Source organism: Moschus berezovskii, chromosome 9 (assembly GCF_049115385.1).
Source record: "Moschus berezovskii isolate FMDL1 chromosome 9, NW_MosBer_1.0, whole genome shotgun sequence".
NCBI lineage: Eukaryota > Metazoa > Chordata > Mammalia > Artiodactyla > Moschidae > Moschus > Moschus berezovskii.
In genome coordinates this window covers 80004898-80018523 of record NC_142468.1, presented here as the reverse complement: position 1 = coordinate 80018523, position 13626 = coordinate 80004898, and the positions used below count along the sequence as shown (strand labels likewise).

General features: G+C 37.9%; 1 protein-coding gene across 2 annotated transcripts in view; it reads left to right on the top strand.

The window, feature by feature from the left end:
• SIMC1 (SUMO interacting motifs containing 1) overlaps positions 1-13626 on the top strand; it is an 85045-nt gene that overhangs the window by 59678 nt on the left and 11741 nt on the right. For both annotated transcript variants that reach the window (XM_055435435.2, XM_055435437.2), the window contains exons 7-8: positions 68-220; positions 2389-2517. In XM_055435435.2, the coding sequence (XP_055291410.2) occupies positions 68-220; positions 2389-2517 (282 nt within the window). The remainder of the gene's footprint in view (positions 1-67; positions 221-2388; positions 2518-13626) is intronic.

The window sequence follows — 13626 nt, the reverse complement described above, 5'->3', positions numbered from 1 at the left end:
TTCTGAGCACCGTAACAGTAATACAGAAGTTTAAACTTTTTCTTTCTTATCTTTTTCTCCATTGCAGGGATGTCATCAAGTGGTTGATCAGAGCAGTAACTGAAGACAGATTAATCCAGCCCCCAAATGTGAATCAAACCTCTTCAGGAAAAGGAATCTTGAAGACCAGCAGTAGCCACCCTTCTTCCCAACCTAACCTGACAAAGAATGCCAATCAGCTGTAAGGAGCAGACAGAAGTTATCTTTCCTGGAGCTCTGGGGTTTACTGTTTTGGAGACTAGCACCACTCTCTACAAGCAGTTTCCCCAGAATTAACAGCTCTTATAACATAGGCTGATTCTTACTAAAAACTACCTCATTTTGACTAAAGGCTAAGTTCCTAATTCCAGAGGTAAAACGAAAGCAGATGCTTTCCCCCTAGATGAATAGGACTTCACTAAGTGAATTCACCAGCTGAAGTGGAACAAGAGCTGAACAACAGTGCCCTCCCCTTCCTAGATTCCAAGAGACAATACAGGATCACAGCCACTCACCACTTCGTCTGTCCGTTGACAGATGGGGAGTCATGGGTAGTGGATATTCTAGCAGCCTCTAATCCTCAAGGGCCTACGTCTCTCTCCTCAGTCCTGGAAGAATAGCAGTTCAACCTGCAGGTTCCAACAGGTTGTAACAGCAATGGCTCAGACCAGATCAGGTCCCATTCCCTCAGACTTCACTGGAAAGAAATTCCTGGCATTTCTTTTACGGAATTGAAAGTGGTCTTGGCATTTTGGGGGAAATGCCAGGATTTTATGGGCTGGAGCTGCCCTTGTACAAGTAATCTGCTATTCTATGTCAATTATGTTTAAAAGCCAGTTAAACTTGATATTTCAGATATAGCATTTTTGCCTAAATTTACAGTGCTATAATTTAGTTGCACTGACTGGATTCTTATGTAAGTACTATGGATTTTAACTAATCTAAGAGACAATCTTGTATCTAAAGGGAGAATGTTTTGGAATGATGAAGCATTTGCTTGGGCAGAGTGGGGAAGGTCCAAAAGTAAGAAAATAAGATTATGTCAGAACCCCAGTATATAGACCAAGAGAGAGGCAGACACTGTTTCTTAAGAGAAAGCTAATATAATAATAGTAATTATAAGTAGATATTAGAAGAATAAAATCAGAGCCCTCAAAAATCAATTTATCATGATCTTAACAACAATAGGCACCGCTGTTTACCATTAACTAGTGCCTATATGCCAGATCTGTTACTCAGCACTACTTTATGAAATAGGTGGTGTTATTTCCCCTTTTTTGAGATGAGAGAGTTTTGACTCAGAGCAGTTTAGTAATTTGTCAAAAATTGAATAGCTTGTCATTGCAGAGCCAGAATCTGATCTGACTCTGGTCTACCTATTGTGTCCCTGGCTGCAGATTTTCTGCAAACAGAGCCCTTCTTTGCCTCACAAATAACAGTGCACATTAGAAAAGGCTAGCTTCAGGTGAGGCTCACCTTCTGAGGGGTTGCTCAGATTCCTTCCTTCAGCCTGGGTCTCTCCCAGTTAGGTCTGATGGGAGAGAGGGTCACATTTCACTAGTTGAAATTCTGACACTGAACTTAGGGAAAGATTATTGTAAAGGAACTAGTAACAGGAGAAAACTATGTAGTAAATTTGTATTTTCTCCTATCAAAGAAATTCAGATAATTATTAGTCATTCTGGAGCTGTTTCTTCATCTGTAGAATATAGAAGTTTTAGGTTCAGTTCAGTTCATTTCAGTCGCTCAGTCGTGTCCGACTCTTTGCGACCCCATGAATCACAGCACGCCAGGCCTCCCTGTCCATCACCAATTCCCGGAGTTCACTCAAACTCATATCCATCGAGTCGGTGATACCATCCAGCCATCTCATTCTCTGTCGTCCCCTTCTCCTCCCACCCCCTTAAAGTTCTCTAGATCCTTAAGATTATATGTTCCTAGGGACTTCCTTGGCCGTCCGGTGGTTGGGACACCATGCTTCCAATGCAGGGGCAGATTGAGGAAGGTTCTATAGGTTTGATCCTTGGTCAAGAAACTAAGATCCCACCTGCCTTGTGGCATGGCCACAATTTTTTTTTGAATAAATAGATAAGCAACAAGAACTATATTTTTTAAAAGATTGTATGTTTCTATTTTTGAATTTAAAAGCAGCTTGCTTTTGCAGCGCAACCCCAGGTTCTGAGAGGTTGATAGTATGATCTGGCAAAAGGGATTCAGGTAGGTGAAATTGCTAATAAAAGCATGCTGATGCTTGAGTAGTTCTCCCTGACCTAGTGTGTGCTTTACAAGAGCCTTTAGTACACTGGCGGGTACCTCATCGCAGCCAGTAGGGACCCTCCCGCTCATTTGTGTTCTGTGTTCTGGACTCAGGGTTGTATGCCAGCTCCAGAGGATGCTGTCTATTGCTGTAGAGGTGGACAGGACCCCCACGTGTAGCTCCAATAAAATTGCTGAAATGATGTTTGGGTTTGTGTTGGACATTCCTGAGAGGAGTCAGAGGTGAGTCTTAGCTTTGTTTTATTTTTTCATCATAATTTCAAAACATAATTTCAAAAGAGAACATAATTTCAAAAGAAAATTCCAAACAGTAGTTAAATTAGGAGGGGAAAGGTAGAGAAATAGTTCCTGTCTCTTTAACCTTTGAAAGAAATAGTTTCTCAACCAACTGTTATTATTTGCAACTAAGGCATAATTTCTTGGAAGAGGCAGGGTACCTTAAATGCAGCCTAAATTTCCCACTTTATCCATTTGTCTAATAACTTTACTCATCCCTCAAGTTTTCAGCTGTTAAGCACTACCATCTTCTCTGGCCCTCAGCCAGAGAGCCTGGTATATATTAAAGTCTTTTTGGGTGAAATAGGCCTGTCCATATGAGGGGAAGAAGAGGTGATCCAAGAATGAATACAGTTGTACCTGTAGAATGAGCCAAGATATTAGGAGTAAGGAATTAACGTTCTCTAAACATTAATTAGTGAAGCATTCCATTAGGAAGAGACAAAGAAATAAGAGTTCTTGACTAGGACCAATGATTCCTCCTTTGAACCAGTAATTTTAGAATCCAGAGGAAGGAAAATAAGCTACCATGACAGTAATTTCATGAACAGTTGCTGGAACAGGAAATAACTATGGGAGAGCCACTGTAGGGTGGTGACCCTTGAGGGAATCTCTGTCCGCTCCTTGTCTGCTTCCCACCCCATTTCCTAAGCTCCCAATTGGTAACCAAGACTACTCTTGTACATGTCTGGTTCCTCTGTTAGAAGAAAATGTCATTCCAAATAGAATTGTGATAAAGATTTAGTTAAACTATCCTGCTAAGATTAAGACAAACATTTATTGGATCCATACAATGTGCCAGTCATTGTTACATTAATTATCTCATGTTTTTATAAAGCTTTATAATGTTGTTCCCATTTAACAAATGAAAAAAATACTCTAAATAGTTAAATATCTAGCCAAAATTTTTATCGCTAATCAGATTTAGAATCCAGATTTAAACCTGCTGCTGCTGCTGCTAAGTCGCTTCAGTCATGTCTGACTCTGTGCGACCCCATAGACGGCAGCCCACCAGGCTCCCCCATCCCTGGGATTCTGCAGGCAAGAACACTGGAGTGGGTTGCCGTTCCCTTCTCCAATGCATGAAAGTGAAAGTGAAGTTGCTCAGTCGTTTCCAACTCTTAGCAACCCCATGGACTGCAGCCTACCAGGCTCCTCCGTCCATGGGGTTTTCCAGGCAAGAGTACTAGAGTGAGTTGCCATTGCCTTCTCGAAGATTTAAACCTAGGACTTCCTAATTCCAAGGTCAGTTCAAAGGAAGTACATTACAGTGGTCAGCCAAAAGGAAGCATTCATAAAATCATGCTTGCTCTATCACTTCGTTAGTATTTCATTTGGATCCATCTCCTGTACTATTTATTTATTTATGCCCAGATTCTAATGAGAGATGGGAAATCTAAGGAGTGGGTAACTGTAAACAAATTTAAACTAAACATAGACAAAAACAGTTTAAATGAAACCTGGTCCTAATTTAAAACTTTTCAGGAAGGGAAAATTTGCAACCACCCCAAATTATACTCGAAGATACTTTATATGGCTTTACCTTTTAATCTTTTAAAGTTTATGTATAGTTTACATGCAGTTAAATGATATAAACTAATTTACATAGGTATCATTCCAAAGCTTTGACAAAAGTATAGCTTATGTGACCTATTATTTTCCAGTGGCTCATTGATAGTGATAGAAATCCTGCAGCCTTGCTGAATTCAGTTTTTCTAGTAGGAATTTTTCCGTGATTGCCTTAGAATTTTCTATATACACGATATATTGTCTGCAAATAAAAACTTTAATCTCTTCCTTTGCAGTCTGTATGCCTGTTCCTTCTTTGTCTTACCCTGTGCCAGGGCTGACACCTCCAGTAGAGTGTTGGAGAAGGGATAGGAACAGACGTCTTGCCTTAGTCCTGATCTTAGAGGAAAATATTCAGTCTTTGACCATTAATGTAATATTCGCTGCGGGTGTTTCATAGGTGCCCATTGTCAGAGTGAGGAGGCCTCCTTCTTTGTGTAAGGTATTAAGTGTTTTATGAAAAATAGGTATTTGAGTTTATAAAATGTATTTTGTTCATCTGTTGAAATAATCATAGTTTTTCCTCCCTCATTCCATTGATACGATGAATTACAATGATTGATTTCTTCGTATTATAACCAGCCTTGCATTTCTGGAATAAAAAGCCCTACTTGATTGTGATATATTACTCTTTTCTATTGACAGATTCAATTTGCTAATATTTTGTTAAGGGCTTTTTCATCTATGTTTACTAGAGATAGTAATTTTATTTTTGTATAATGTCCAACTTCACTTATATTTAAAGAAATGTATATAAAAAATAAATAAATGTAAATTAAAACTACACTGAGATACTATTTCCAACCTATACAAATAGTAAAAATTTTAAAGTACTATAAAGCACTCTGTTAGTGAAGGTTTGAGAAAGCAGGTAGGTGCCCATACATTGTTGGTGGTAATGCGAAATGGTACAGGCGTTTCAGCCGGTGGGGGGCGGAGGTGTGTGTGGTGGAATTTTACAATATCTAACAAAACTAAATGTACATTACCTCTTGACCCAGAAAAATCACGTGTAGGAATTTATCCTAAAGATACACATTTAACAGTATGAAAATACATATGCAAAAGGATATTCACAACAGCATGTTTGTAATTGCAAAATACTAGAAACAATCCAAATTCCCATATATGGGACAGTAGTTGAATGTCTGTGGTACATCTACACAATGAAGATGTAGCTGTAAAAAAGTCAATATTAAAAATAGGAGCAGAATTTTTAACTGTTTTCCAAAATATATTGTTAAGTAAACAAAGCAAAATACATAGAGTATACATAACAAATATACATTTAAGAAGGAGAACATTTTTAATATACATGATTATAATTGTTAAAAAAGAAACAAAGTTAAGATAAATGCAGACCAATCAAATTGCTTACATACAGGGGTAGATGGGCTGGAAAGGAGCTAGGGTGCTAGGCTGAAGTGATAATGACCTTAATAGTGGTATTGATAGTATAGTGCTTCCTGAATAGACTTCTTTGTATAGTTATAACTTTTAGACTTTTAGAACCATGTTCATGTTTTATATACTCAAAAAAGAAAAATAAATCAGTAAGGAAGTTGGAGGAGAGCCTAACAAGCAATACAAACAGAAATTAACCTGTGTTTAAATGAATTATTATTCATTTAAATGGGGCTGAGGGGTAAGAGCTGGGGGAAGGACAAGCCCAAGCAACTTTTTTTCTTTACCTTTTATTTTTAAATAAAAATTCACAGGAAGTTGCAAAAACTAGTAAGAGCGGTCCTCTGTACCCTTCACTTTCTATCCCCTAGTGATTACATCTTGCGTTACTGTAACAATACCACAAAGAAGACATTAGTGTAATCTACAGGACATATTCAGATTTCACCCGTTTCACCCAGATTGCACTCATCATATGTGGTTCTAAGCAGTTTTATCACATGTGTAGCTTCATATAATCACCAAGACAATCAACATATGCAGAACTGTTCCATCACCACAAAGATCCCTAGTACTACCCTTTTACGATAACTATTCATCTTCCCCAGCCCATCCAAGTAAGTTAAAACGCAGTATTTGGACTAAATATCCTCAGGCTAAAGACAAAAAATGAAGTGTAAATAAATATTAAACTCTAGTGAGTAAATTTCTTTTTCACAGAAAGTATTAACAATTCAAAAACTGTCTTATATGTATTCTAGGATTAAACACTTAAATGTATTGTGGATAAAGAGAGCCAAGTTTCTGTCAGAGAAGAGAGTTACACATATGAAAAGGGGAAAGGATGCAAGGAACCCTGTGGTGCTGGATTGGATTTGGAGGCATCACTATGAACTTGTGGTTTCTAGTAAATAGATAGATATAGGAATAAATGTAGATGTGTGAGCATTTATATATATATTACATGTGTGTATGTGTGAATTCATACATTTCTTTCCTACCTCTACCCACCAAGAGAGCATAGGAACAACTACCCCCTAGTAGCAATGAGAAGACCTAGTACTCAGATCTTTGTTTCTAAATACTAGTTTACACTAAGAGGAACCAGAGTTTAAGAAATGCCCTGTTCCAGACCTGAGATAAAGTAAAAAATGAGCCTAGAACATCTTAAAGTGAGGAAATGTTCAAAGAATGTTCAGAACATGACAAAAGAAGCTTAAAGAGCTTCCACTGGCTAAATCTGAGATAAGTTGAGTATCCAAATAAATGTTGACAGTAAAAGACTACAAACTGTTGTGTAGAATAATAACCCATGATTCTAATACTGATAGGAAGGAAGAGAAGGGACTCTGTTCCTTATAGTAGAAAGCCAGCTAATAAATATAAGAAGAAATGATGAATTTTGGGGAAAATACCATTTGGCATCCATCATAGTAAGAATTAATTCAGGTATGACTGGGTACTAAAATGATGAAATTTTGTGGCGTACCAAAATATTTGCATAGTCTGAAAGTATATTCTCACAAGATATTAATTATGAAGTGAAAAATAACTTTACTGTGGAGTCAAGTAATCAGAATTAACACCAGCAGTGGGGCAAACTGACATCATATCCTCCTTGATAGGATGCACAAAACATTTTTGCAGTCCTCTTGCCGAAAAATGTATAACCTCCATCAAATCATGGATAAATATCAGAGAAATTCCCAATGAGAAATGTGTGAAAAAAACTGAACTGTACTTTTCCAAAATGTCAATGTCATAAAAGACAAAGCAACAGTGAGGAATTGTTGCAGATCAAAGGACACTGAAAAAAAAAGGCAACTGAACGCAGTGCATAACCTGTGATTTTCTTTTGCTATTAATAATATTAGGTCAATGAAAAGAATCTGATTAAAGTCTATGGTTAATATAATACTGTTGCATTAAGATTAACTTTCTGGTTTGTTTTTTGGTTTTTTTCTTTTAGTCATTGTACTTGGTTACCTTAGCAAATGTTCTTGTTTTTAGGAATTATACACTGAAGAACTTAGGGATAAATGGGCATCATGCCTACACCTTACTATCAAATAGTTCAAAAAAAATTAAAAGAGATATTAAGGATAAAGAAGATATGGTAAATGTTTAACGTTTAGGGAATCTGGATGAAAAGTACTAAGGGTATTTGGGAATTATTAGTACTATTCTTGCAACTCTTCTTTGAGTCTAACAAAAAGATTTTTTTATAAAAGATATGTTTAATGTAAACAGCATATAGTCAGATTTGCTTTTTTAGGCAGCTGACAATCTCTGCCTTTTAACTGGAGTTATTTATTCCATTTACATTTAAATTCATTATTGGTTTTACATCTATCATCTTATTATTTGTTTACTATTTGTTCTTTGTTCATTTTTATCTCCTTTTCTGCCTTCTTTTGGATTAATCAAGTAGTTTCTATTCTTCCATTTGGCCTTCCCTGCTCAGACAGTAAAGAATCTGCCTGCAATGCAGGAGACCTGGGTTCGATATCTGGGTGGGGAAATCCCCTGGAGAAGGGAACGGCTACCCACTCCAGTATCCTTGCCTGGAGAATTCCATGGACAGAGGAACCTGGCAGGCTATAGTTCATGGGGTCACAAAGAGAATGAATTGACTGAGCACGAGCAAAGCTTTTTAACTTTTTTAAACAAAAATTTTATTTTGACATAGTTATAGATTCTTATGCAGTTGATAGGAATAATACAGAGATATCACATGTACTCTTTATACAGTTTTGCCCAATGGTAACATATTGCAAAACTTCAGTGCATGTGTCACAGTCAGGATACAAAGAATGATGCAAGATAAGATTTAGAACATTTCCATCACCATAAGGACTATTAGTTTTGACCTTTTATAACCCTACCCACTCCCCTTTTACCCCAGCCCTGGCAACTACTTATCTATTTTCCATTTTTATAATTAGATCATTTCAATATATTATATAAGTGGAATCATACAGTAGGGAACCTTTTGGGCTTGGCTTTTTCACTTAGCGTAGTTCTCTTGGGATTCATTCAGGTTGTGGTATCTTTTATTGCTGAATAGTATTCCATAGTATGGGTATACCTTTGGTATTTTTTTTAAACCATTTTACCCATTGAAGGATATCTGTGTTGCTTCCAATTTAGGGCTATTGTGAATAAAGCTTTTATAAACATTCATGTACAAATTTTTGAATAAACATAAATCTTCATTTCTCTGGAATAAATGCCAAGGAGTGCAATTTTTGCTTTATATGTTGTTTGTTAGTTACTCAGTCGTGTCTGACTCTTCGCGACACTGTGTACTATAGCCCACCAGGCTCCTCTGCCGATAGGGTTCTCTGGGTAAGAATGCTGGAGTGGGTTGCCATTTCCTTCTCCATTGCATTATATAGTAGCTACTTCTTTAGTTTTTTTTAAGAAACTGCCAAACTGTTTCTTTGAGTGGCTTTACCATTTTACATTCTCCCCAGCAGTATGAATGATCCAATTTCTCTGCATCCTAACCAGCATTTGGTGTTGTTAAATCACTTTTTTACTTTAGCTATTCTGATAAGTGGGCTTCCCTGGTGGCTCAGAGGTTAAAGCGTCTGCCTCCAATGCGGGAGACCCGGGTTCGATCCCTGGGTCGGGAAGATCCCCTGGAGAAGGAAATGGTAACCCACTCCAGTATTCTTGCCTAGAGAATCCCATGGACGGAGAAGCCTGGTAGGCTACAGTCCACAGGGTCGCAAAGAGTCAGACACGACTGAGCGACTGAACGGAACGGAATTCTAATAAGTGTATGATGGTATCTAATTGTGATTTTCATTTCTTTAATCGCTAATGAAGTTGATTATCTTTCCATGTGCTTAATTGCCATCTTTACTAAAATATTTTTTTTCTCATGTTCTTAACAGATTGCTTTTTCCTGTTTTCAGAGTCTATATATTCTAGATATACTCCTTTTTAGATCTATAGTTTGCAAATATTTTCTCCCATTCTGTAATTTTTCATCCTATTTAACAAGATCTTTCACAGAGCAAGTTTTAAATTTTGATGAAATCTGTCCTATCAAATTTTCTTTTATGGAAAATGCTGTCATGCCAAAGATTCCTTGGAATTGTCTGTGTAGACCATCATGTCATCTGCAAGTAGGGAAAGTTTCAGTTCTTTCTTTCCAATCAGAAAGTAGTTATTGCCTAACTACACTGACTGAGAACTTCCAGTATTATGTTGAATAGCAATGACGAAAGCAGACATCTTTGCCTTGGTTATGATCCAGGGGAAAGCAGACATCTTTGATTTGTTCATGATTTAGGGGAAAGCATTCAATTCATTAATTAATTCAGTTCAGTTCAGTTCAGTCGCTCAGTTGTGTCTGACTCTTTGCGACCCCATGAATCACAGCACACCAGGCCTCCCTGTCCATCACCAACTCCCGGAGTTCACTCAGACTCATGTCCATCGAGTCGGTGATGCCATCCAGCCAACTCATTCTCTGTCGTCCCCGTCTCCTCCCGCCCCCAAATCCCTCCCAGCATCAGAGTCTTTTCCAGTGAGTCAACTCGTTGCATGAGGTGGCCAAAGTATTGGAGTTTCAGCTTTAGCATCAGTCCTTCCAATGAACACCCAGGATTGATCTCCTTTAGAATGGACTGGTTGGATCTCCTTGCAGTCCAAGGGACTCTCAAGAGCCTTCTCCAACACCACAGTTTAAAAGCATTGATTAATTAAAATATCAGTTCACTATTAATTATGATGCTAGCTCTAGGAATTTTTTTCTAGATGTTCATTAATAAGTTGAAGAATTTCCCTTCTATTCCTAGTTTTCTGTTTTTATCATGAGTGGATATTAAATTTTATCAAATGCTTTTTGAGATGTTTTATTTTTTTAATGGTTGCTCTTGGAATTACAATATGCTTTTTTTTCTTTTTGCAGCTTGAGGCAGTTGTAAAATAACTTAATGTAGCTTTTTGCAACTGTGTATTCTATAGTATTTTTTTTCATTTGGTGAAATTTTAACTGTTAATGTTTTTGGTATTGTACAATATGCGTTCTTATTAGAGCCTACCTTGCATTAATACTCTATCATAACATGTAATGTTAAAATCTTGATAATCGTTTTTTCATTTATCCACTCCCATCCACTATTTGTGCTATTGTTGTCATGCACTTTACTCTAGGATGGAATCATGTTTTTGCTTTAAACAGCTTTTTTTAAAAGAAATTCAGGGATGGGGGATTGGGAACGATCTTTGCTCTTCCTATCTGTGATATTGTAGCCTATAATAAGAAATATATATATAAAGGAAGTAAGCGTTAGTCCTCAGTCATGTCTGACTCTGTGACCACAGAGACTGTGGCCTGCCAGGCTCCTCTGTCCATGGAATTCTCCAGGCAAGAATACTGAAGTGGGTTGCCATTCCCTTCTCCAGGGGATATTCCTGACCCAGGGATCAAACCTGAGTCTCCCATATTGCAGGCAGATCCTTTACCGTCCAAGCTTGTGTGTGTGTGGGTTTGAGAGAGACTTTCATCCTGTTCCTGGCACAGAGCTCTTCTGGAGTTTTGTAAGTGAAAAGAGTAATTAATAAAGTTATCTTTTGTTATGTTAACGAGGTATCTTTCAGAAAACCACTTGGTGACCTGAAGGTTGGGGCTGGTTGCCAGGGGAACCATGTGATTAGAAAGTGGAACTTTCCATTCCAGCTCTCCACTGCCCTCCCTCCTCCCGCTTCATCCCCTCCTCCAGGGGAGGGACAGGGGCTGGAGGTTGAGTTCAGTTACCAGTGGTCACTGATTTAATCAGCCATGCCTAATGCAGCTTCCTTGAAAACCCCAAAAGACTAGGTCCAGAGAGCTTCCAGGTTGGTAAATAAGTGGAGATTACCTTAGAGTGATGTACTCAGAGAGCATGGAAGTGCCTCACCCTCTCCCCGTACCTTATACATCTCTTCCATTTGGCTGTTCTTGAGTTATACCTTTTATAATAAACTGGTAATCTAGTAAGCAATGGGTTTGTCTGAGTTCTGTAAGCCACTGTAGCAAATTAATCAAAGCTAAGTGGGGATCCTGGGAACCTCCCATCAATAGCTACGTGGTTCAGAAGCACACAGGTTGGAAACCTGGACTTTTGGTTGGCATCTAAAGAGAGCATGTGAGGGCAGCCTTGTAGGACTGAGCCCTTACTTAACCTATGGAATCTGACGCTATGTACATAGTGTCAAAACTGAGTTGATTGCTTAGTGTTGCTGGAAAAAACACAGATCCACACAGTTACCATTTTTGGTGTTCTTTCATTCTTTCTTGACTATCCAAGTTCCATTTGGTATTATTTCTCCTCCATGTAAAGAACTTAACTTCTTTTAATATTTTTTGTACTGCAAGTCTACTTGTAATGCATTCTTTCAGCTTTTATCTGTATATGTTATCTCACCTTCCTATATGAAGTGTTTTTACTTGATATAAATTCTAGATTGATAGGTATTTTTACTTATTTTAAAGATATTCCACTTTCTTCTGGCTTGCTAATGGGAAGTCATTAGAATTTCTTACTGTTGTTCCCTTTTATGTCATGTGTCCTTTTCTCTGGCTGCTGCTTTTTTTTTTCCGTCTACTTGATTATGGTAACTAGTTGTAGTTTCCATTATGTTTACTCTGCTTGGGGGTTATTGAGATTCTTGAATCTGTGAGTTGATATTTTTGATCAAATTTTGAAATATCTTGGGCATTTTTTTAAAAATTTTTTTGGCCTGAATTCTCATCTTCTGGGAATTCAAGTACATATATGCTAGGCTGTGTCTCAAAACTGTTCCATAGAAAATTACAGCTCTGGTGTTTCCTGCTATTGTTTTTGTTTGATTTTGTTCTGACTTGTCTCTTTTTCTCTCTCTGCTTCACTTCCTCCTCCTTGATCTTTTCTTTTCTCTTGGGATGCCTAATTTGTTGTTAAGCTTATCCAGTGGATTTTTTTTCTTAATTTCAGATATGATATCTTTCAGAACAAGAGCTAGGATTTGGTTCATCCTTAGAGTGTCCATTTCTCTTTGCTAAGAGTCCCCATCTATCACTCGTATATATCTTGGTTGGTTGGTTGGCTGGTTAATCTAAGCGTATTTATAACAGCTGTTCTGAAGTCCTTGTCTCCTAACTCCAACATTTGTGTCATCTGTTGGTCTGTTTCTGTGGGCATTTTGATCCTGGTTATGGATTCATTTTCCTGTTTTTTCCCTTGTCTAATAACTTTTTATTGTATGCCTAACATTATGAATGGTCCGTTGTTGAGAATCCGAAATTTGCTGACTTCCTTTAAAGAATATTGACTTGAATTCTGGCAGACAGTGATTTCTTAGCAGATTAGCATTCTCCTTTTGAAGCCTGCTTCTAGGAATTGTAAGGGTATTCTAAAGCAGGCTTTCTTAAGAGACTAATGTCCTGTAGCTTAGTCTTCTGGGGTTGCACCCGAATGCCCAACATGTTCAATGAGATTTCTCTTCTAGTTCATTGAAACCCCACCTCTGTCAACACTGGGCACTTTCTCAAATCCCCACTCATCCTGCAGCCCTCACTAACTGCTCTCTCCCAGGCTTTGGCTGTCTCCCTGTCCATGTGCCAAGGGGACCATTGCAGATATTGCAGCCAACTCAGCTCCCCTGACTCCAGTCTCTGCTCTGCCCAACAAATCCACTGCTTTCTGTTTAGGACCCATACTTTCCTTGGCCTTAGTTAGAAAGTGCCCCCAGCAGGAAATCTGGGGTAAACATGAGGTTCACCACCTTTGTTTCCCTTTCTCTCAAGAACAATAGTCATTTGTAATAGCTTATCCAATGCCTGAAATAGTTATTTCATACATTTTGTTCAGGTTTATGACTGTTGATAAAAGAGTAAATCCAATACCAGATATACTTGTTAAGGCTGGATCTGGAAGTTAGCCTTCCTCTCTATCTTGTTTTTAAAATTTGAATTGCTATATATAATTGTACCTCCATTTCCTACTATGTCCAACACATTAAAATTACTTTCTTGTCCTTTGTATATTTCTGGGTTTGACATCTTGGTTTGTAAAACCAGGCCAAATGCAGGCTCTGGAGTCAAGT